The sequence below is a fragment of the Acinonyx jubatus genome, chromosome E4 (genome assembly GCF_027475565.1).
Source record: "Acinonyx jubatus isolate Ajub_Pintada_27869175 chromosome E4, VMU_Ajub_asm_v1.0, whole genome shotgun sequence".
NCBI lineage: Eukaryota > Metazoa > Chordata > Mammalia > Carnivora > Felidae > Acinonyx > Acinonyx jubatus.
The window spans coordinates 14,193,480-14,219,727 of NC_069395.1; the positions used below are offsets into that span (position 1 = coordinate 14,193,480).

Sequence of the window (26,248 nt, forward strand, 5' to 3'; positions counted from 1 at the left end):
ACCCAGCTAGTAAGTGCCAGAGTATTCAAACTTCGATCTTTCTGATTCTAAAACCCATGATTTAGCAACCACACCAGGCTGGATTTACATTTGTAGTTTAATAAAAGAGATGAAGTTCTAGAAGGCTCTCTTGGGCATTGTTTTACAATTGACGTTTAGTTCCAGAGAAAAATATATGAATGAGGGATATTGTTACTTCCTGGTCATCTGGTCCACAAAACATGAGAACCCAAAAGAATCCTAAAGACCATGTAGGCCAGTGCTGCTATTCTTCTCGTTTCATAGAGTGACATGGTACCTCTAGTTGTTAAAACTCTGCCCTGTATCTCAAGTCATTCATTTACTTATTCATTCAGAAAATATCTGTGAGGGCCTACTATGTGCTCATCACTGTTCTCCTGGCATAGCCTAATAGAGGTAATAGACATTAATCAGGAAGCACACGCATAAATGTGTATCTAGACACTAACACACAAACACATTGTTAGTGAGCTAAGTACTCTAAAAGATAACTTTTAAAAAAATAATTTTAGGGGCACCTGTCAGTGCCTCAGTCAGTTAAACATCTGACTCAGCTCAGTCCGTTAAACATCCGACTCAGCTCAGGTCATGAGCTTGCAGTTCATGAGTTTGAGCCCCACATCGGGCTCTGTGCTGACAGCTCAGAGCCTGGAGTCTGCTTGAGATTCTGTGTCTCCCTCTCTTTTTTCCCCTCCCCTGCTCACGCTCTGTGTCTCTCTCTGTCTCAAAAATAAATAAACATTAAAGCTTTTTATTAAATAAATAAAAACGAATTGCAACTAGACATCTAGCTAGGGAAGGCTTCCTTACATACCACAAGCTTCAGATGGGACCTCGAAGATTCAAGTGAATGGGGATGAGAAGAGCATTTCAAGCAGAGAGAATTACTGTCTGTTCAGGCAGTGTAAGGGAAGGCTAGCGAGTGAGCACAATGTGAGAGAAGGAGGGATTACTGAGTGAAACGTTGGGCAAAGACATGATGCTAAGCGTCGGGGGCCATTTAGGGATTCTTTCTCCTAGGAGCAGTGCAAAGCCACTTCAGACTTTGGTTCACTTGTGTTTATTTATTTGTTTGCTTGAGGTAAGGGTGTGGATAACTAAATATTCAAGAATTAGCTCCAGCATCACTCTAGCTGTGCAGTATGATAAATGGATTAGAGTTAGTAGGTACAAGAAAACTTGCAACTTGCTGCAAGGTTTGAATATGAAAGAGAAAGGTATCCAAGCTGAATTGAGTTGTCCACTGGAAGGATGGGACTGCTGTTCACTGAGCTAGTGAACTAGCTAGATGAAGACTTGCTTTGTAACAAAAGGAATATTTGAGGTATTTACGTATTTACTAAAAGGGGCGCCTGGGTGGCTCAAGTGGATAAGCGTCTGACTTTGGCTCAGGTCATGATCTCGCGGTCGTGAGTTTGAGTCGCCCATAGGGCTCGCTGCTGTCAGCTCAGAGCTCGCTTTGGATCCTCTGTCCCCCTCTGTCTCTCCCCGTCTCCTGCTGACATTCTCTTTCACAAAAATGAATGAACACTTAAAAATATATACAGGAAGCCCATTACATGTTAATACAAATAGTATGTTTTTATGAAAATTAACGATCTCCCCCCCCCCAAAAAAAATTAGTGAGAACATGCCATTTTTTGCACAAATCACTTTAATGTCTGGCTTCATAGATGACAGTTTAGATTCGTTGCTGCTTCCACTTTCAGCTTGTGGTAATCTGTTGTTTTGGTGGAAGCACATGAAGCAAATCCAGCCTCACGGATAATAACTAGTTGGAAAAGGAAGGAGTATTTTAATAGCCTTTTCATTTCAGATCATTGTGGATATTCTCTGATACTATACTAAAACATAAACAGTGGTTGTTTCTCAAAAGTTAATTATAGTGTGTAATCTAAAAACATATCAATGGATAGTTTTGCTCTGTTATGCTAAATCTGTTGGTCTGTCTTGAACTCTGAATGGATTCACTTACACATCATGATTTAGTAAATCATACATTGGTCATGTAAAGGCACAGTCCATAACAGAGGGGAAATGCATTAGTCAAGTTGTCCAGATAACTGCAATAAATAATTTGCTTCTAGTTGGTAATTAATCCAGATGTCATTTACAGATACCAATGAGCGTCCATTTCCACGTCAAAGTAGAATGACCTGCCAAAGAGCATCACTGTCTTTGAGCTCAAGAAATGTTCCAGGAAGAGCATAGACAACTCCTACGAATGTAGAGGCTGTTTATTCCCAGGTGTTAGTACCACAGAGGCTAGAGATTACATAGAAGTCTAAGGCAATGTGCCCTTTGTAATAGAAGTGTCTTGTCCTCTGAACGCACACTGTGGGCAAATAGCCTTAATGTCTCATTTCTGCATCTGGAACATGAGAATGACCTTGTAAGGTTTTGACGAGGGTAAGAAATAATACATGTCATGTTTCTAAAGAGTACTTGGTACATAAAAATACCCAATATTATTGTTCTCGAAAAAAACAAATAGCATTAATATTGGTGTCGTTCCCTGTGGGCTTTTAGTGGCTTATTTGCCACTAAAATTTCTCTCGATTTCCTGTTCCTTGGTGTTGACAAGTAGTTTTGATGCTGAATACTGCCAAAGGACTGGGCACATAGCTAATAACCACTCCCATTGAAAAGGTGTCAGCAGATGGGTCAAGTATTAAGGATCCAAGGAGCAGCCGAAACAATATAGGTGGACCATGCAGGGCAAGGACAGCGGGAGAAGGGGAGGCTCAACTGTGCAGGGACTCCTATGTTTTGAATGTTGTCATTGACAACAGCCAGAGCCCAAGTTGTTATCACAATGGAAGGAATAGGTTCAAGGTACCTTCAGCTGATGCTCCAGAATTCACATGATTCAAGGGCTTTGCGTGATTGTTCCTGGGGGCATAGCCAGAGGATATAATATTCTTGTATTTTTAATGTTTTTTAAAACTCCAGCAATCCAGAAGTCATAATTTGTTGTAACGATGCTATAATTAAGTTGTGGTAAATGATAGCATTTGAAGATTTTATAACCAGAATTGATTCATAAAATGGATACAGTCCCAGCAGTTTATGTTAACATAATTAAATGGAAATGTAATTCTAACTGAGTTTGCTTATTAAATTGAAAATTACTGGGTTATGAGCACTCTTACAATTCTGTCAAAATTGGTGTAAGTCTAGAATTACATGAAATATCCATTAAAATAAAGCATATTTAAGGCTCCGTTGTTGGTGGTGAATACGTTTCTTAAAGCGCATGCAGATTGATCATGTGAGAGCATGCGCTTGTAGTTAGGTTCATGCTAACTCCTTTTCTCTTTCCTCTACAGCCATTGGTTTAGCCCTGCCACTAAGACAGAGCATGGCCAGGTAAGGAGCATTGTAATCCAAAGAGAAGTTACTTAGTCTCTTTCAAATATTTATAGCTCTCCCTTCAAGGTCGTGGATCAGCTCTATAATAAAAGATAGAAATCCCAGCTTATTTAAAAAGGAGTTAATTGTGCCAGTGCTTAAGACACTGACCAAATGAATGATGCTCTGTAAACATCAGAGTGCTTACCACCACGTTCCTCAGTTACATATGTCCCCCCCATGGAAAGACTCTGGGGTTCACTTGTTTATAGGACTCTACCATTTATATTTGTTTTTCACGAAGTTAAGGTGTCAAGATACATGCTTAAAAAGTTGATTTGCAGCCGACATAAGATCAGCAAACGAGAATATTTTTACTTTTGAAGTTCAGAAGGTCGTGATAGTTTCTTACAAGTTTATGTTATATTTTTAAGTGAGATTTCTTTTTTTATTGCTTAATAAAACATGGCAGCACGGCGATTGGTCACCGTAACAAAAAACTTGGCATTCATTTCAGTTAACTTTACATATAAAATAAGTACTTAACTTTCTTTTTCCCTTGAATGTATTCATCTTCTCTCTGCAGTGTGCTAAGGCAATTTAGGGCTTAAGGCTTTGATGAGTTTTAAAGCTTATGCATTTTAGACTTTGCATCCTTGTTGAGTTTCTTTTTTTCATTCTGAATTATAAAAGTTGTTTTTAAGTGGGTCAAAAACATGATATGTAAAAAATACCTTTAAATACATGAGAATGAAAAACCTCACATCCACAGGGATCATTTTCTGTGACAGGTGGTAGGTAGACAAAGAGGGGGTTGTAGTTGGTAATGATAATTGACAACATTAATATATTTGTGATATTTTATTTCTTAAGCTGGCCAGTAGGTCCACAGTTGGTTGTATATACACAACCTTTTGCTCGTAAAGGAGGGTGATAAGGGCACCTGGGTGGCTCAGTCAATTATGCGTCTGACTTCAGCTCAGGTCATGATCTCATGGTTTGTGAGTTCAAGCCCTACATTAGGCTCTGTTCTGTCAGTGCGGAGCCTGCTTGGAATTCTCTCTCTCTTCCTCTCTCCCTTTGCCCCTCCCCCACGGTCTCTTTCAAAATAAATAAACTCAAAAAAGAATTTTTTAAGCACCTTTAAAAAATTTTTTAGGGGCGCCTGGGTGGCTCAGTCAGTTAAGCGTCCAACTTCGGCTCGGGTCATGATCTCACAGTTCGTGAGTTCGAGCCCCGCATCAGGCTCTGTGCTGACAGCTCAGAGCCTGGAGCCTGCTTCACATTCTGTGTCTCCCTCTCTCTCTGCCCCTTCCCTGCTCGTGCTCTGTCTCTCTCTGTCTCAAAAATAAATAAATATTAAAAAAAATGTTTTTTAAAGGGGGTTGCTAAATACTTCATTATAAACTATACTTATTTCCTAATACACAGAAACCTAATTAAAGAAAAATATCATGTGAATTCAGTTTTAAAGGTAGCTTGTAAACTTGCTCTTTTCCATGAGAGCAATTATCCCCTTTAAAAGATATTTCTCACATCAATAGTATAGTAAGGACCAGTATTTCTAAAGATTTGGAAATTAACCAAACTAAGTTATATCTTTGACGTTGTCATCTTATTATTCATAATGTAAAAATTAGACTTCCTGCTTTCCTGCATGGTTCATGCCCCTCTGTGTACAAAGCTTACAAGAAGATTCTGCTTCTGGTAGTAAGTCGCATCAGAATATAGATTATCTCCAAATACAATTTTTAAAGCTTCTTTTCTACCCTTTAGAAATACTAAAGTGATGTTATAAAGTTGTATTTTATTTCACAGTATAACTGGTTGTTTCCAGTCAAGCTTTTTTTTTTCCTGCAGTTAAAGAATCAACTAATAGCTAATAGAGAAGAAACTTGCCTTCTCTATAGAGAAGAAAGTTGCTTGATGTTTTTTGTTTTTGGGTTTTTTCTTTTTACCAATTTTTGCATCAGCCTTTTGCTTAAACTTTGATACATCATTTCACATTTTGATGTAGGTTGTTAATTAATGTAGGTTATTAATTTCAGGTTATTAATTATTGAATGTAGGTTATTAATTAATGAACACAGTAGATTCTTATTACCTGCAGTAGCTATGTTCTATAAAGTCGATGTGAACACGAAAGTAGCAAATATCGAAACACTGCTCTGGAGGGAAAATACAAGGTTGAGTTCATGAGAGGCCAGGACATTTTCAGTTACTGATCAAGACCTTTTCTTGTTTCATGTGTGTTCTGTGTTTAACAATAGCTGATTTAATATGTATCATTGATTCTTAATACCTGATGAAAGCTTCTTTAATGCCCGTGTTTCCTCTGTAAGGTCCCTCGCAGCCTTGCACTTGGGAGCACTTGACTACACTTCCGTACTATACCTGAGGACCATTTTTTTATTTATTATTTTTTTAATGTTTATTTATTATTGAGAGACAGAGTGTGAGCGGGTGAGGGGCAGAGGGAGAGGGAGACACAGAATCTGAAGCAGGCTCTAGGCTCTGAGCTGTCGGCCCAGAGCCCGATCCAGGACACGAACTCACCAACTGAGATCATGACCTGAGCGAAGTTGGGCACTTAACCAAATGAGCCACCCAGGTGCCCCCTGCCTGAGGACCATATTAAACGATAAAATCAAAAACCAGAGCAGAAAAATGCAAAAAAAAGTGGCACTAAATAGACTGCAACAAAGACACTCGTTTACACTCTGAAAGCTGAAACAAGAAGACAGTGCATCCGCTTGTCAGACCTCAGTGGAGAACGTATGACAGGGGACCCAAATTTTTACCACCGTGCACATGTTTGTGAAGGACTGCAAAAGTGCCGGAAGTATCGATCTTAGCATTACACATAAATTTTAGCCAATAGGCAAATTCAGAAATATGGAATCCATGAATAATGAGGAATGGCTGTACCTGTGTGTACGTATACAAATATACATACAGACCACTTACATTTTGAGGGTAGGAATTTCTTAATTCAACTCAAATCTAACTCTAGCGCAGGAAACTTTGCTAACCCTAGATGCGAGCGATGAAATGCAACACCGTAAAGAGGGTAAAATCCTTCACCCTGTTGAATGAATTACTGTTAGCAGGCATGATCACCTTTTATTTTTCCCACACCAACTTCTCAACCTACAGAAATGATAACATTAACCCCGCTTCTTTTTTTTTTTAAATCCCACTCCTTTCTACTTCCCCTGTCTTAGGATTCTTCTTTCTGTTCTTTAGGGCTAAATCCCATAATCATTAATACCTTGCGTACTTCTCACTCTTTTATTACACATTCACTAAATGACTATTACCTGTCAACCATTATCAGTCAGGTACTCTCTCTCCTTACAAAAGAAGGTGTTTAGAAAAACAACATAGCTTTTCCCTTGTGGTGGTTCTAATCTGGGGCAGGAAAGCAATAATGGCAGTATGTTGTGAAATATTTGAGAAAACCACAGAGAGGGCAGTTATAAAGGGCTCAAGAGAAATATGAAAGTCGGTTCAGAAATGGAAGGAAAGAGAGAGCGACAGCTATATGAAGCATCATTTTTTTGTTTGTTTGTTTTGCTTCATCTGACTTAATCCTGATTTTTCCTCTTTGAACATAATGATTTGACATTTTGACTGAATTTACAAGTATCTTCAGGAATCACAGATCACAGTTTGGGTGCTAGTTCTCCTTTTAAGGTGAGGACACTGAGAGCCCACGTGTGACGAGACTTGAAGTTCTGTAGACATTTGAGAAATTACTGAGAAGTGGCTGCTAACAAGGAACACACATGCTCTTGAGCGCCTCTGAATATCAGGTGGTAAAGAGAGGATTGCTGTGGAAGAAGACTTCTTCTCTTGGCTTCTTCTCTTGTGCTAGAGATTTGAAATTTGTAGTGAAGCCCGTAAAAATATCATGAATAGCCACGGCAGTTCCCAGCTCCCTTTCTCACAGTAAGAACCATCATCCACGAGGAACACTTCCCTTCCTGGTTTAGTTCAGCAGTTTTAAAAATTGTGCACCTTTCGGAAACCTCACGTTGTACTAGGTTTTGTGTTAATGAATTTTAACATAATTCTTATGCGAGTCATTCTTTAATATACATCTGCAGGTCACTAATCAGGGAATTGTGTCTCCGTCTGGCCTAAGTCCAGCAATCTGAAAGTTGGAAGGTAAGAAGCACTTCGCACCATATTCAGAAGTTCTGTTATTAATCAGAGTTGACGTTGTCGAGTCAGAATCCTGAAAATTGACCTCACTTGTGACACTGATAGTAGTCCAAGGAAACAGAAGAATTATCAGTAAGGAGAGGGAGGAATTTCTCAAAAAACCCTGAGGATCTACTCTTACTTATTAGAGCTCAAGGACCCTGTGTCTTTTATCTTGAATTCATGGCCTGATTCCGCCCCCTAGCCCACCCCACTCTCTTCCATCCTTTCTCTTGTTCTTTGGGGCATAGCAGAAATGTGTTGAGAAGCTCTCAAATACAAATATATACTTTCTATTCTAATAACATTCTGGATTTTTTCATCTTTGCCCCTTAAAGGATCTAGACTCCCATATTCACTTATGAGATTCATGACCCATAGATCTGAGTTTATATTTTTTTTTATCTGAGTTTGATTTAAAAATGTTTTTAATGTTTATTTTTGAGAGAGAAGAGAGACAGAGCACAAGCAGGGGAGGGGCAGAGAGAGAGGGAGACACAGAATCCAAAACAGGCTCCAGGCTCCGAGCTGTCAGCACAGAGCCCAATGCGGGGCTCAAACCCACAAACCACGAGATCGTGGCCTGAGCCAAAGCTTAACCCCACTGAGCCACCCAGGCACCCCTATCTGAGGTTGATTTTAAAGTTGCAAAAGATATACCCAGAATTAGAGTTGTGCTGATACAGTGAGAAAATTTGTGATGGCTTTTTAACATAGGAGTATTGTATTAAATAATTCCAGTGTGTGTCTCTTTTTATACACAAAGCCCATCAAAACTATACATTTGAGGAAGAAAAGAAATTCTCATATAAGTCTCATAGAAAGAGCTCTAACATCAGAGTTCACAGAAGGTGCTAGCTTGTTTAAGCTGATCCAGATGGTACCCTCTCTGAGAACTATCCAGACCTACTAGGGACAGTCTAATATTTATTTGGGCCATTACTGTTGCATTTTCAAAACTGAACTGTAGCATTCTTTTCTTATCCCAGACTGTTGTGTTGGGGATTTTGAGTTCTTTGTTTTCACTGCTTTCACACAAACTTCAGGAAGAGTGTGCACATATCTGTCTTTTATCTTAAAATTAGAAAAGTTAGTTAACTACTATTCATTTCAGGTGGAGGTAGAGATTTTATCATCTCACCTCTAGCTATCTGTGTCACAAATGTTGGTTTGTATATATATATATTTTAAAGGCACTAGACTTAGAAATGCCAAAGTAATTAAGTATTTTTATTTTCAGAAACAATTTAGTTTTCATGGTACGAAGTGTTTCTAAATTGAAACACTTTCAGATTAATGGACTTAAGATAAATGGTTGTTGCCATTTTCTGTAAGTAGTAATAATGAGCTCTAGCTTCACTACCTATCAGGTACTAGATCTCACTCCCTATATCTTTATCTCACTTATTCAATCATTCATTCATTCAACAAATATTTATTGAGCACTAAAAATGTTCCAGACATTGTGCTGGACCTTGGAGGTGCAAGCACAATGCATAACGGAAGCCAAGGGCCACAGGTGAGCAAGAATGTGGGACACAGCCCAGTCTAAGGGGCTCAGGGTGACCAGGATATGTAATTTCGAAAGAAGGGGGTTAGTGACCATCACCAGAGGAGAGGTGGGTGGAAGGACGGGTGAAATAGACCAGGGGATTAAGAGTAAGTACACTTAGCACAATGAGCACGTAGAATTGTCAAATCACTATATTGTACACCCGATACTAATATTTAACCTGCGTGTTAGCTGGAATTAGAGTTTTTAAAAAGAAGAAGTAAGAAGGTTAGGTTGGAAGTAGGAGGAAGCGTGATAAATTAGGAGTTTAGAAATGTAATCAAGTTATGAATGGCCATGGAAGCCTTATACAAGACTTGGGGGTTTATCTGCAGAGAGTAATGTAGCCAGATCTAATTTTAGAATTACTGGCTGCAGTGTGGAGAATGAATTGGATGGGAGCGAGTCTGGAGTCAGGGAGGCCGCTGCAAGCAAGAGACAATGATAGTCTGGACTAGGAAGGTGGTAGTGGGGAAGGAAAGAAGTAGGTATTTAAGAGAGTTTTAAGATACACTTAGTTAAGACATTCCTGTTCTTGGTGATCTAATTAAGTTATATTCCTTCTCGAAGATGGCTATATGTCTTTATAACTGATTCTAAATAATGTCATTAAATAGTTCACAGCATTTTTTTATCAAAAGGTATTGATCCTGGTCAGACAATACCCACTGACACCCAGGTTCATTAATCATAATCATAATGGTAGCATTTGAACCATTTTCTCAGCACTTATGTTTTGGTCATGGTGCGAAGCATTTCACATGGTTTATCTTGTTTAACATTCACAGTGGCCCTACAGGTAGATACTATTATTATCTCCCATTTTACGGATGGATGTGGAGGTTAAGTACTTTGCCTGAGATTACACAGTTTGTAAGTGGTAAATCTGTTGTTAAAACCTGGTAACTTGTTAGTTACTGGCACAGCTGGGATTAGAACGTAGACCTATCCTGCATTATTACTTCCACGATTTCTGTTGTGTGTTAGGGTTCATTTCTAATATGCTATGCAACTTCTTTTTGGCCCAGCCTTGTGTATAATTATATTTCTGCATAAATAAGATAAGCTACAGTTTGAGTGAACACATAGTAAAGAGTATTGACTATTCTGTTTTGTTTTTTTTCTTTCCAATTAGTTAGGGTAAAGCAAGTGTGAAAGGAAGTGGATGGTGAAGCATTTTGAGGAGGCGATCAAATACATATACATACTTTCTAATTATATATTTCCAAGCCAATAATTTCTTTGAAAAAGAATGTTTTAAGTGTGTTTCTTTACCATGTTAGGCCAGTAGATACAGAGAAAATAGTATTAGATCTTTTATGTCAGGAGAAATGACAAAGTCTCAAAAAATTCACACTTGAACGCAATGGCAGAGGCCATTGGCAAGAGAGGTTATGTTCCTTTAACCAAGACAACTCCAGAGAACCAGGATTAGAGCTGAGTTCTAGAACCTCTGGTTGTGGACTGTAATGAAGTGGCTGTAAGAGCGATTTTGCTGCCGGGAAAGCACTGGACTGCCAACTCTTACTAACAGTTTTACAAGAGTGTCCATGGCGTCCCTAGCAAAAATCACGGTCTTTGTTTTGAGAGAAACCAGTGGGCGGGGGGGGGGGGGGGGGGGGAGGAAGAAAAGCACTGCAAGTGAACAAATAGTGTCCCTTTGAATGAGAACTTTTTCTACTTAAAAATAATATAATGAAAATATTTTTGTTTCTACAACTTTGTCTTGACACGTTATGTAGCATCAGCTTCTGAGAGATAACCGAGCTGAAAGAGGACACAAGAAAAACTGTTCTGTGAAAACAGCCAGCAGGTAAGCAGTTCAAAATCACTTCTATTTCTGATTATATGTCTCTCTCTCTCTCCCTCTCTCTCTCTCTCTCTCTCTCTCTCTCGTTTTGTTTTGTTTTGTCTTGTTTTGCATACCAATAGGAGTGGGCTGAATTATAGTTGGGTTGACTCTGGTTCCAAAGAGTTTGAAATATTTTATGCATCGTTTATTAGAATATATTTCAAGATTACTAGTAATGAATAGAGAGACACCATTTTATTTCTATATTTTTTAAAGCTGGTAAAAAATAATGAATTTTAAAAAGAAAAGAAAGTTTCTGTTTCTCATAACTGATGAATATTAGGTCAGGATTTACAATAATCATTTTATTTTTTAACTTAAAAAAGAAGAATTAGTCTTTTTCCCCAAACTTAAATGGTACTTAGACCTTCTGAGAAGCAACATGTGTTTTTATACTAAAAATATAAAGATGAATATATAGAAAATATGTTGTTTTTAAGATGTGCTTCTAGATTCTTGTTCATTTTATATTGCTGAGTCAGTGTTATTTTTTTCCCCTTTAACAGAATTATTATTATTCTCAGTTGATTGTTTCAGACGTACATTTTCAAATTTTGCATGTGGTGTTTCTGAAGACTTAATTTTTATTTAGATGAAAATGGCAATTGGAATATTGATCAGAACTACCGCCCTTAGATTTACACTTGCTCAAATTTTAACAGGATAACTGACCGCAGACCATTGCCTCCATGACTTCCCATTGCTAGTGCACTAGCTGCTGTGTTTAACGTTCCCAAGCAAGCAATACAGCTTTAAAGTACAACGTTGTACAAATTAAAGTCAACTGAGAACCCACTAGCTTGCCTAAGTTAGGCAGTCAAGAACTGTCAAACATGTAAGTTGACCATCAGTGATAGTCAAAGCAAAACCAATACACTTACCCCTAAGAATGTGAGATCCTAAAATTATAACCATAATCAGGATAAAATGTACATGTATCAATTACAAATAACTATGGATGAAATATTTATGGAAATAAAATGAGCAGGCAGCAGATCACTATTGGCATTAATAGGCAAAGTTTAATAAAAGCCAGATAATCACCAGAAATGAGAAATATGATTATTAAAGAGGTAATCAGTGAAATGGAGATATGTCCACGAAATAGACCAGAATATAGCATAAAAACACAAGGAGTTGGAAAAATGAAAGAGTGGTTAAGAGACACAGAAAAAAGTCTAAGATATGTTTAATCAGAGTCTTTGATAAAGAATATAAAAATGCTAAAAAAAAGGGGGGAAAAAGCCTGGTATTTAAAGAGATACTGGCTAAGAATTCCCCAAACTGACAAATGTTACAGATCCACAGCTGCACATACAGAAAGCACAACTAATACTAAGTGGAATAAATAAACATAAACCCATACCTAGTAGTATATGCTGTAGTACACCAAAAATAAGAGAAGATCTGAAAAGAATCCAGAAAGAAAGGATAAATTGTCTACTAAGGAATGCTAGCTATCCATCAGATTTCTTGGTAGCAACAATGAAACTAGAACACAGTGGACTAAGTGAACATAGATTGGCAACCTAGAAGAACATCTTTCCTGTGTGAACTTGAAGTAAACACATTTTCAGATGTTCAAAAACGAAGGACATTTACTACCAACAGACCTTGGCTAGAAGAATTTTTAAAAGATGTGTTTCCAAAAAAGGATCTCCCAAGGAAAGTCTGAGATGCAAGAATGAATGCAGAGCCAATAAACTGGTAAAGATTTAGGTAAATTTAAACAACCCTTGTCTATATAAAGTGATAATAACAATGATGTGTGATTCATGAGGCTTTTCAAAAGACGATCTAAAATAGTGGGCATCAAGAGCATGTTAACCTGGCAGGAAGCAGATGAGTCGTTGCATGGGCATGGGACGAGGGCCAGGGAGGCACTGGAGAGAAGGTTACCAGAGGGCATAAAGAAACTGTTGGGTTGATGAGTATCTTTGTTGTCTCGACTGTGAGGATGGTTTCACATGTATATACCTATGTCAGAGCTTATCCAATTGTACATTTAACTGTGCATTTTGCTTATGTCAACTACACCTCAATAAAGATCTTCTCTAATAAATTTTAAATAAAATCCCCCCTTGGCTTTCCATATCATTTCAAAGTCTTTATGTTGGCCATCAAGGCCATCTGTGATCAGGCCCAGCCCTTCGTTGCTTCCTCCCTGTCATCTTCTCCCACTTTACTTAGTCTTACTCTTCTACTCCTGCACGGTGGTCTTCATCCTGTTCCCCCAGCTTCCTGTTCCCCTAGCACATGGACCCCACTCAAGCCTCAGGGCCCTAGCACGTGCGGTTTGTTCCCTCTCCCTGCAGCTATCTTTATAGCTTCCCATCTCCGTCAAGTCTGTCTCCTCAGTGTGAAAAAAGCTCTGTCCACGGGGACCATTAAACTCTGCTTAATCTGTCTCCTGATTGTCCCTGTCCCCCTTCTCTTTAAGCTTCATGAGGGCAGGCCTTTGCTTTTCATACTGGTGTATCCCCAATACCAAAAACAATGCCTGATGCGTGGACAATAAATATTCATTACAGGGGCGCCTGGGTGGCTCAGTCGGTTAAGCGTCCGACTTCGGCTCAGGTCATGATCCCCTGGTTCATGGGTTCGAGCCCCTTGTTGGGCTGTGTGCTGACAGCTGAGAGCCTGGAGTCTGCTTGGATTCTCTGTCTCCCTCCCTCTGTCCCTCCCCCACTTGTGCTCCCTCTCTCTCTCTCTCTCTCAAAAATAAATAAATAAACTTAAAAAAATATATACGGAAGCAAGCTAAGAAGATGATGTAAAAAAATTATTTGTTACATAAAATACTTGTAGAATGAATTTAAAATTGAATCCGCAGCAGTAAAGTGCTCTGATTGAGTCCACGGAGGGGCCTCTACAGTTAGAGGGCCTGCCTTCTTGTTCCCACTTCTCCACTCACCAGCTAGGTGATCCTGAGCAAAATCCTTAACCTCTCTGTCCCTCAGTTTACTTATCTGTGAAACAGAGAAGATGGTAGTACCTGCCCCATAACATTGTTGTGAGAAATAGGTGAGTCAATGCCTGTAGGGCATTTAAAATGGAAAAGCTCAAATGTTAGCTTATTTACATGTATTTTTCCATGTTTCTTGAAAGCCATTTTCTTTCCAAGTGTGGCATTGTTACTTCCACATGCGTGTTTCCTAAGCACTTGTTAAATGTTATGTTTTTATTATATTTTTCTTGTACCTAGTTTAGAATGTCAAATCATTCTATAAGACTTATAACAACGGACAGCAGGCCCGAGACCTGTCCTTCCCCGTTGTCCGAGTTTACCCTGCAGAAGAAAACACGTTCAACCCTTTTAGCCATTTCTTCTAGTATCAACCTAAATTACATGCTTATATTACTATTTCTTGAAGTTCTTAGTTTGATACTACCTACTGACTTCCTGCTGTATGCCTTACACACGCACACACACACGGTATCTTCATTTCTCTCTCTCTCTCTCTAGCAGCTATATCATAATCGTCCGACCAAATCAATATTCATTGTTTGCATTAATGTGATTATGTATGTGAATATTATTCATAGATGTATAATTTTCCTGTTGTCACGGAGATAGCTGTCTTGTTTTTCATTGCTTTGTTTTCTGTGTGCCTCACCCCAGTTCATCAACCACCACAAAGCAGTGTGGTTCCTCTCAGTTCTTTTTCGTGGTGGCATCCCTCTTGGAGCTGTTCATTTCTCAATCGATTCTGAACTGTTTGCCGTCTGGACCTGCTGCACAGCTGATATCCTGCGATCTCTCTTCGTTACCGCCCTGGGGATTTCCCTCGACTCTCTGACATGGGATTTCCCTGTTCCCTGGGTCCCACGCCATGATTCCTCCTGAGCTTTCTGAGAAAGAGAACAGTCGTGGTTACATCTGTGGGACTTTGTGTGTCTGAAAATCTGTTTATTCTAGTCTTACACTGATTGATTCAGCTGGTCATTGAATTCTGATTTGAGAACCATTTTTGCCCCAGGATTTTGAAGGCATTACTCTAGTGCCTGTAGTTCTCGATGGTTTCCATTTTCTCTGCTCTCTTGCGATTTGGATGTTGGAGTGCCCTCCAACGGTCCTCCAATTTTTCTTAACTTCTCTTTTATATGTTGTTGTCTTCAAAGATTTCTGGGCGATTTTATCAATGTTATATCCCAAACCTTTTATTGATTAAAAAAAAAAAAATTCCCTTACACTTTTCATTTCCAAGAGCTCACCTTGTTTCCTGGAACATTCATTTCATAGATCCTCCGTGTCTTGTTTTGTGGATGCAGTATGTTTTCTTGTGTTTCTAAGAGTAACATTTGTGCTTGGCACGGGGCAGTTTGTAAAGGTGAAATCAGCCCAAGGAGAGAAAGACTCACTCAAGTTTAATTTTTGTTACCAGTTTTATTAAGCGCAAGGCACAAAATTCTTCACCTTCCTTATTTATATGTGTTTTTCTCCGTTTCTCTCTTGAAAGCCATTTTCTTCCTAGTATTTTTAATATCGTCCTGACTTTTCTTACCCCTTTTGGATGACTGACTGCACTTCCCTTTCTCAACTTGTGGAAAATATAAAGGTTAGAAGAGAGAACTGCGAGGCATTAAATCAATAAATTTTAGGATCATTTCCTTGCAAAACATAGCAGGCAGGTACGAAAAGATAAATGCACAAGTGGTCTGCCGTTAATGACTCAAAGCTGAGATTCTGAGGCAGGCTCCTCGGGTGGGCAGTCCTCGCGGATGCCCTGAATGAATCCAGGGCCGTGCAGTGATGGCTGTCGCCTGTGGGGTGTACTACCTCTCGCCCTCAGCTCCGCAGGAGAATCTTCAAGACCTCCATAAAGGGGTAGAATGCGATTCGGTAGTGTTCCAGGCATCCAGTTGACCCTATGTCTCTTTTTTTTTTTTTTTTTTTTGGCCACATCCACTTTACTGTTCGTCTAGGCTCTTTCAGTCGGTGATGGGCACAGGGCAATTGTGTCTCTTCCAACTCTGAGACTTCTTTTATGGCTAACAGTACCCGAGAGGTGACAACCTATTAAAGTCTCCTTTAAACAACCAACGTACTTCAATAATTCCAGTCAGTTCTCTCAGGAAGCCCTACCTCATCAGCAGTGGACTCTGTCACGGTATCCTGCGCTTCTTTCTCCCGAAAGGGCAGTGTTCCTCTGGGTTCCCCAACTGGCTTCTCACTCTTCACACATCGCTCCCGAGCTTCAGCCGCCATCAGCAGTGCTCGGCATAACATGCCATTAATCATATCCACAGAGTTATTAATGAAATACAAATGTGTTTTCTTTGCTCCTGTGTTTGTTGTAAACATCGTTAACATTCTCCATCTTCTCAGTCATGATACTTAATGGGTCCTGGCATCAAACTTTGGACTCATTCTTAACATAGATATAATGTAAACTAACTTAAACTCAAATTATAAACAGAGGTATGATATAATCTCATTGATTCAAGCAATATTAGTGCCACTCATCTTCCTTTTAGTTTGCTGCTTCCATTTTTTATTCCCTGGGGGGAAGCCCTTATCCTGGAGCCGGTGTATCAGACACTGAGTGGTGTGAAAATTTTTCACCATAACATTATCCTCTTATATTCGTTTGCTGTGATCCACCAAGATTTTGCCTCGCAGTGCTTGAGGTTAATGGTTTCCTGTCTTGCATTCATCCGCGTTGTTTATATATTTTTGATTATTCCCATCTGACATTTCCGTGTCATTAGTCTGTGAGGTTTTATTTTCTAGCCGTCCTTCTATTTCTGAAGAGTTCTCTGTCCATTTTCATGGGGCACCTGGGTGGCTCCATCAACTAAGCATCTGACTCTTGGTTTTGGCCCATGTCATGATATCACGGTGCATGAAGTCGAGCCCCTCATTGGGCTCCGCGCTGACAGCAAGGAGCATGTTTGGGATACTCTTTCTCCCTCTCTCTCTCTCTCTCGCTCTCTCTGCCCCTCCTCCACTCATACTCTCTGTCAAAATAACTAAATGAACTTTAAAAAAGTTCTCTATCCATTTTCTTACTGTGGCATTTAGTCTTAAGTTTACTGTATATTATCTATCCCTCATCTAACATTGAATGAGCGTCTCAGAGTCTCTTCTTTGTGTTGTCGTTTTTACATACCCTAAAACCTTTGAAAACACAAATAAAAACTTAGGGAAACACAAAATTCTTTTAAAAAATAAATACATGAAAGACACAATTTTATTTTTTTAAAACCACTACTTACTACGTATCACTGTCAATATTTAATAATTAACAGGCATAATTTTTGAGTGGTCATTGCCTGCAGTAGATTGTTAGCCAAAATGAGACACGCACTCACACATATTCACACTCATTCACACACTCAGCTCAACCTTGGGGGCAGTGCATCTAAGTGTTTTATAGAAACACTAGTGGCATCTAGATTTATTGCTTTAACCCATATCTTTCTTTTTAATTCCAGACTTGGTATCCAAGCCTTCCATTTTTTTATTTCATTAGTCAAATATAATTTTATACTTCTCAAAGTTAGAAAGTTCTTTTCCTCTGCTTTCACCTCATTTAAAACTCCAATTAAATAATTTCATATTTTCATATTGTGTCTAAAGCTTCCCAAAGCAAAAGTTAGTAAAACATATATTAAGTGATGCCTGATACTAAATCATGTACCATTCTTGAAAATATCTTGCTTTTTTAAATACTTCTTTATACTTATGATTAGTCTTTATTATTCTTTAAAAAAAATTTTAATGTTTATTTATTTTTGAGAGAGAGACAGAGAGAGCGCAAGCAGGGGAGGGGCAGAGAGAGAGAGGGAGTCACAGAATCGGAAGCAGGCTCCAGGCTCTGAGATGTCAGCACAGAGCTCGATGCAGGTCTCGGACTCATGAGCCTTCGACCTGTGAGATCATGAACTGAGCCAAAGTCGTCTGCCCAACCGACTGAGCCACCCAGGTGCCCCTGTAGTTCTAAGACTCCATACAAAAGGATTGATAGACAAAAATTATCAGCAATTTTATTGAATTATTTTGATCATATCAGGGCCTTTCCTTTTAGATCTGGTATCTTTTTTTCTTTAATCTATTCTGATTCTTTACTTACATGATTTTTGTCATTTATTCTTCTGAGGCACAAAGGGCTAAATCATCCAACTGTCTGATATATAATTTGAAATTAAGTAAAAACATTCTTATTGTTATTATTAAATTCTACTTAATATCTTTAAATGCCTTTTAAAAACATGTGTTAATTCACTTTTACTTAGTTCTTAGTAGCATTACATTATTTATTTACTTAGTGTCAAATAATTTGATAATCCCTGGATGCTGTTGTTCTATTTCTTATGTTAGCAACTAATAGTGAGAAGAAAGAAATCAACCTTTTTTTTCTTTGCTGTCCTCTCCCCTGATTAGTAGTAAAGAGTCTCCTAACATGAAAATAATGACAATAGATTTTATCAGAAAAACAACAAATCCCATCACATTCTCTCTCTCTCTCTCTCTCTCTCTCACACACACACATTCATGTCAACTGTCTTCCATTAAGTTAGAAGAACATTCTTATTTACTTTAATACAGAGCATATTCATGTTTCCATGATGATACAGATCACTGTATTGTGTTCTAGCTGTAACAAATAGAATTATAGCTGTTCTTTATTTGATCTTCTAAAGATCCAGAGATGTTCAAGGATTGGGTTTGCTCAGTCTTCCCCATCATGTCATCTGGTATTGGAGAAGGAGATCTAATTTGCAACAGATATAAAACTATTTGTCATTTTGCAGGTTTGCCAAAAATAAATGAAACTATTAATCCCTGCATTTTTGAACAGCTGTTAATAAATTGGGACAGGATAACTGTTCATTAGAGTGCTAGTTAATGACGTGGACTATATTTATTCAGTGTGCTCTTCACAGAAATGTATCGACAAAATTAAATACGTTAACAAAAGTAAATGATGCTGTATTTTAATTTTTAAGATGAGAAGTTGCCTATCCTATGTTAACAAATCTAGGATTTTAAAACAAATCCTTCTTTGTCATATTAAATCAATGATTCAACACCATATTTTGAAGCAAGTTATATCACTCAGCATTTCAAGTTTGATGTACCTTACGTTTATATGTCCAAAATAATGGTTTGAAACTGCTTTTAAATACTAATTTTAAAAGTAAAATGTCTATTATGTTATCATTTTTTTTCTTTACAAACTAAAATTAACATTACATTTCATTGTTTTAAAAAAGTATACCCAATCTTCCACCTAGAAGTGTATTTCGGAATTGTTAATTCATTCATATGTATGCATGAATGAACAAGTAGAATATTTTTACGTATTCTCTTTAATAAGAATGTATACATTCCAAAATTGTTCAATTGGAGTATATTTAATTGCGTATGTGTTCTAATTTAAATTTTAATAGCTTTTAGGTATAGATATTTATAGTAGAATAATTGGTAATATACCACATATACAACATAAAATGATTTTTAAGGAATTTAATCCATTTTATGCTATATGGTCAAATTATTATATTGTATTTAAAAAGGCACTATTCTTAAATTGCCAGTTCTCATGCCTCTTGTCCTTTTGGCATCTAGAAATTCTGACCTTCCTTGCCAAAATTTTACACTAATGATTATGGATAATTATTTTAAATTGTGATTATACTAAATAAAGTTACTTATCAGCCAATTAGAATTTTGAGAGATTGCTTTTCAGTGTAATATGAGTAATCCACACTGGTAAAAAAGGGATTTGCCATTTGGAAATATGTAATGTGTCCACTGTATGGTAAATAAAAAAGCAATCAAGTACTTCCCGGTGAAACATGCATGACAATGGCCCCTCTTTCTTGATATCTGGTAGATCAACTGGATGATTTCAAATGACTAAAAGTATGCGCAGCCTCTCATCTCTAGAACAACAGTTGAATTTGGCCATGGTCATTAATAACGGAAAATAGCATGTGAAACCATTCCAGTGACCTGTAGCTGAAATAAATTTGTCTTGTGGAGTCCCGTTTCCTTCAGACAGGTGTCTGTTTCACAGTTGGCACTCTGCAAATTGGTCCTGTGATTAAATGGGCATGGACACAAAACTAACCTTTAACTCCCAAAGATGGTTCCCCTAGGAAATGACGAAGATACAACCATTTGTATCTCTATTGCTGCATGGGTTATAACTTCATTACGAGGACATTTGAGGATCTGCTCATCCGATGTGTCTATGTGCCAGAATACAACCCAAAACAACAAGTATTCCTAGTTGATTAGTAAAAGAATTACTGTGAAGGTTAATATTTTAAATCAGCAATACCCTAAACAACAGCTACTGCTTCATAATCCGTACCTTACAAGCCTCCAGAATGAGCCTAGTAGATTCATCTGCCACACTGAAAACACAGCGAATTTAAAAATGCTATTTCAGGAGCACCTGGGTGGCGCAGTGGGTTAAGTGTCCGACTTCAGCTCAGGTCATGATCTCTCAGTTCATGGGTTCAAGCCCCTCGTTGGGCTGTGTGCTGACAGCTCAGAGCCTGGAGCCTGTTTCAGAGTCTGTGTCTCCTTCTCTCTCTGCCCCTCCTCCGTTCACACTCCGTCTCCATCTCTCTCTCAAAAAATGAGTCAACATTTAAAAAAAAAAAAATTTAATGATACTTGATGTCTATAGAACAGAAATTATATCAACTCTTGAATTGTGATATATGTCACTGCTTATAACATAACAGGGATCATCCTGAAATCTAAAAAAGTCAGTGCATATATAAGTAATTGGAATGTTTTATTTAATGTTCTATAAAAATATTCAAATATGAAACATTTAACTATCACTTGTTTTAGCTGATTTTAACTACCTTTCAGTTATGAGGCAACTTAAAAATAAATACAAAAATCACAAAACAATGTCTCATAGAGTTAGAACTATGTTTTCAAAAGAATCCACTTGTTTATAATCAGTATTTTTTCCTTGCTCTTTCTCTTCAGAAATATTTTTTCATCACTCTGTAGTGATTTGTTTGTATGCCAAGATATTGTTGTGAATTTACCTTTGTTTACTTCATATACTTCTGATCAATTCCAACTCATGCCCAATTATATTACACTAAATTAACATAATTCAACAGATGTTGATATTTAAATGTTTTCTGGCATTCAGATCTTGGACAGCTGTCTTTGAGCTTGGGGAAAAGGCAAACATTTAGAGTTAAATGCTGAACATATGCTTAAATTACTAATTAGAAAGATGGAATAAAAACTGTGCATTATCCTTTCTAAGGACAATAAACCTCAGATAGGGATTTCTGTAATCTTTTTACATCAAGTTACAGTCCAGAGGTGTACTCAGACTAGACGACATAGACTTCATGGGTAACTTAATTTAATTTCAAGTTTGATCACTTAAAAATTATGGAGAGTGTTACTAAGATTTGAAAAAAACTAGAATGACTTCATACTGGCAGTTTTAAGAATTGAAAGAATGCCTTTCACTTACAATGCGAGGATGGTAAAAGCAGTTTTTAACAATATTTTATTGTGGAAAATCTATCATATGCAGAAATACAGAGAAAAATAGAAACTCCATGTGTGTCTCTCTCAACTGGCTTAGATAATTCTGTGTGGCTTATGTTGTTTCGTCTATATCCCTGCCCACTCCTTCCTCCAACCCCATAGCCCATCTATCATATTATTCCAACCAAAATATATCAGTATGTTTCTCTAAAAAGAACAACCTCTTTTAAACAAAAAGAAACCACAGTACCAATATCACATCTATTTAAAAAGCACTAATTTCTTAATGTATATGAAGATACACAGTTGGTATTCACATTTCCCCAATTATTTTATAATCTTTTATCTTATACATTGTGTAAACTTGGATCAAAATGAGGTCTATCTCTTGTAACTGGTTGGTACACATCTCTGAAGTTCCCTTTGATTTATAAATATCCCCTCCCTCAGCATTTGTTTTTTCCTTGAAAGTTTTTCATTGCAGAAATCAGTTCGTTCTGCAAAGTTCGTCTCCTCTGAGGACTGTTGTTGATTTCATCCACATTGTGTCATTGCACATATTCTTGTCCCTTGTGTTTCCTGTAATTGACATTTAAATCTAGAGAATTGATTATATTCAGGTTGTTTTGTTTGTGTGTTTTGTTTTGTTTGGGACAAGACTGTTTCAGAACTTCTCTCACTCCATGTCTCTTTCTGTGATTGATTAGCCACAGTGATCCCAGATCCATTCATTAAGGGTTACAGAATGGTGAGATGTTAATTCTGTCATTTTACTTTTGCTTATTGGTTCGATTACTTCTGTTAAAAATCGCCTCCCCGCCCCCCCTTCAACTACTTGATTACTTTGAGGCACAGATCATGCAGGAAATGCAAGATAAATACTTGATCTCTTCCCTTTAGTTATTAGTTTTCAAAATTAATTGGTTCCTTACATTTTCTAAAAGTGACCAGTGAAACTTTGTTCTGTTTTGTTTTTAACTCATTTATTTAAGCACATTTGATGCGTTTCAATTCATTAGTTATTATCCTAATTGATGTTAAAATTGGCCCATCTTTGAGCAATGGAAGATTCTTTATCCTAGTTCCTGAGTCTGTTTCCTTTCTACTAGTCTGCTTTTTTGCCATCTGCTGCGTTTACGTTTTCAAGGCTACCTTGGACCTTTTCTGGCCTACACCAAGTAAGAACAGAAATAGATTCAGAAACTACAGTCTGGATGTTAGAGGTATTATTATTTCTAGCCCTTTTCAATGAAATAAGTTAGGAGTAAAATAAATAAATAAATAAATAAATAAATAAATAAATAAATATTAAAAAAAAAAAAAAACATATTGCCTCATACTGATAGTCCTGGGTAAAATTCAAGACTTCAGTATTTTTGTACTTTCCATCACTGATTTTAATCTTGTTTTTCAACATTGAAAATACTACCTCTCAATAACACCATAATAATTACATTTGAGCCCTGAACCATGTGAGGAGGTTAGGGGCACCAACACCCTGTGCAGCCAAAAATTCTTTAATAAGTTTTGACTCCCCAAAACTTAACTACTTACAGTCTACTGTTGACCAGAAGCCTTACTGATCACAGAAACAGTCGCTTAACACATACTTTGTATGCTCCATGTATCATATATACCGTATTCCTATAATAATGTAAGCTAAAGAAAAAATGTTAAGAAAATCATAAGGCAGAGAAAAATACATTTATAATACTGTACTGTGTTTATTTGGAAAAAATCCCGTATAAGTGGACCCATGCAGTTCAAACCCATGTTATTAAAGTGTCGGCTGTCTTCATTTTATCTATCTCCTCCTACACATATAACAGTCTCAAAATCACCATATCATCATGACCACCAAATAAAATACTCTGTAAGGAGAGTTTAAATTTATTCTTTTTTCTGTTTGTTTTGTACTTACTATATATTTCACTAGGAATATATAGTCAATTCCTGTTTTTTAAAGTCACTTGAAATAGTTTGTAAGTATAGATACACCGATGTATAATTAGCTTCTTTTGTTCCATTTTAATATTGACACTGCTTTTTAAAATATATTTAATTTTGTTTTATCATGACAAAAAGTGGTTACAGGTTCTATAATCAAATCTCCACATACACAAAATTATTTTCAAGAAGTCTAGCCGGTACCCTGTCGCCTCAACAGGGGTGGGTAGCTATTGTTCTGTTTTGTTCTCTATTTACGGTTTTTCCTTCCATTGGCTCTTTGTTTTTTTCCACTTTTAGGATAAGCAAGTATACTTCGCTCCTTCTCTCTGTTTTTCCTTTTCCTTGCTGTTACTCGCACCCTGGTAAACCATTTGACACTTCAGAAGGTTGTTTTTTTTTTTCCTAGTATTTACATTTACGTTAATACGTTGGGCAGAGGAGGCTATTTGCTGTTGGTTCTCTACTGTGACCTTTACTGAAGTTGACTAGTAACCTCCTCTGCCCTTCTCATTCCTCTCCCAAGCATTGGATTTGAAGTAAATGATACTCTGCTAATACCTATAGTCAGCAAATTCCTTCTATTTTTCCTATATACTCTTCATTTCTCTCCGTTTTTCAGTGGCTGTGCTCCGTGTACATTGCCTGAAACTTACAACCATTCGGTCCTGTGCTGTCTCCTTAGTTTCAATTTTAGTTTTAGTTCTAGTTCAGTTCATTTAGCATTAATTCTACAAATAAATATAATGTTAATGATCCTCATCAGATGGGAAGTCAGTGTTTCTCTATTCTTTTTGTTTTACTCTGGAAGAGCTCATGGGAACAATATTCCTTGAGCTCCTGCAAGTTATTAAGGGGTTGTCCATGACCTGTATATGTAAAGGTCACTTTGGCCAGATTTATAATCCATGGTTCAGATCCTCTTTCCTTAATAAACAGGTTGCCCCATTGTCTATATAAAACATAGTTTTCAATGCCTGATAGAGTCTGTTTTTTTTTTCCCCCACAGGTACAGTGCTCAATGATACTTCCCTTTTCTTTAATGCCCAAGAGTTTGACTAGACCGTATTCTGATATTGGTCATTCTAGGTGTTTTTTTGTTTTGTTTTCTTTTTTCCCAAGGATGAAGTGTGCTCTTCCCATAGGTAGTTGTTGTTATTCTTGAAATAAATTTTAAGATTCCCTCCAATTATAATTTTTCATATTTATTTTGTTTCATTGCTTGGGCTTTGCTTCAAAAGTTTCTCTTACATATATATTGGATCTTCTTTGCCTATCTTCTGTAGTTATCACTTACCTGAAACGTTTTATCTCTTCTCTTATTGCCAATGTTTTTATGCTTTGCATTTTCTATTTCTCATTACTTTCTCCTATTCTCCTACATCCTATTTATTCACTCCTGTGTTCTAGTTTCATTTCTGAAATGATTTCTAATTGTTTTCTGGAAGCTGTCTTGTTGTCAGGGATTATAGTTATACTACATGTTATTATGTAAATTCAAAAAAATAGGGTTCCTGCCACCATATTTCTAGAATATCCTGATTATGACTTTTATCTTAGAATTACAGGATTCCAGGACTTCTTCATAACATACATATTTTTAAGTGGCAAATAAGTGATTGAAGTGATAAGTGGTCAAGGCTGCATTTCTCTAGCAGATCCATTTAGCAGGTCATGCTTTTCTGGTCTTTTAGTATAGTATTGTCCATGTTTCTTTAAAAAAAAATGTGGTTTCATGCATTACTTCCACACATCTTGAAGGAGTTTTTTTACCAAATGTATAAAAGGCACTGGTCTAGATGATGTGTTTGGAACCCACATACTGGATACAATCTCTGCATTCCAGGATCTTACATCCTAGTCAGGAAACCCCGGGCACCATCCATTATTCCTTGTATTTTTTCACTCTTGTCCCCTTCATTCATTCTCATAACGTAGCCAGAATGACATTTGGAAAACCCAAATCTGTTTGTGTGTACTTAAAAATTATTAATGACTCCTTGTGCACTGTTCATAGGTTTTTAATTGGTGCAGCAACTATGGAAAACAGTGTGGAAGACCTTGAAAAAATTAAAAACAGAATTACCATATAATCTCACAACTTCACTTCTGGGAATATATCCAGAAGAAACAAAAACACTAACTCAAAAAGATACCTGCATCCTCTGCCCTGTTTGTAGAAGCATTATTTATAATAGCAAAGACATGGAAGCAAACTAAATGCCCATCAATGAGTGAATGGATAAATAATTGTGCATCTATATGCACAATGGATTATGTAGTCATGGGGGGAAAGGAAAGAGCAAGTCCTGCCAAGATGGATGGACCTTAAAGCCATTATGCTAATTGAAATAAGTCAGACAAAAAATACTGTATGGTCTCACTTAAATGTGAAATTGAAAGAAAGAAAGAAAGAACAAAAGAAAGAAAGAAAAAAAGAAAGAAAGAAAAGAAAACTCATAGAGAAAGAGATCAGACTTATAGTTACCAAAGGCAGAGGGTGGGGAAGGTGGTCAAAAGATAACAAACTTCCAATTATAAGATAATTAAGTCCTGGGGATAGAATGTACAACATGATGACCACAGCTAACACAGCTGTATGACATACAGGAAAGATGTTTTAAGAGAGTAAATCCTAAGAATTCTCATCACAAAGAGAAAAGTTTTTTCCTTTTTTCTTTTTTTTTGTTTTCTTTTTATTGTAACCATGAAAAGTTGGATGTTAGCTGAAGCTACTGTCATGCTGTATACCTTTAATATAATTATGTATGTCAATTATTTCTCAATAAAAGCGTAAAAAAAAAAAAAACATGCCCACACAAATAAATAGATG

General features: G+C 37.1%; 1 protein-coding gene across 3 annotated transcripts in view; it reads left to right on the plus strand.

Annotated features, from left to right (window-relative positions):
* The window catches only part of GPATCH2 (G-patch domain containing 2), a 176,717-nt gene that overhangs the window by 121,451 nt on the left and 29,018 nt on the right, over positions 1-26,248 (plus strand). For all 3 annotated transcript variants that reach the window (XM_027074979.2, XM_027074980.2, XM_053209504.1), the window contains exons 7-8: positions 3,351-3,390; positions 10,873-10,943. In XM_027074979.2, the coding sequence (XP_026930780.2) occupies positions 3,351-3,390; positions 10,873-10,943 (111 nt within the window). The remainder of the gene's footprint in view (positions 1-3,350; positions 3,391-10,872; positions 10,944-26,248) is intronic.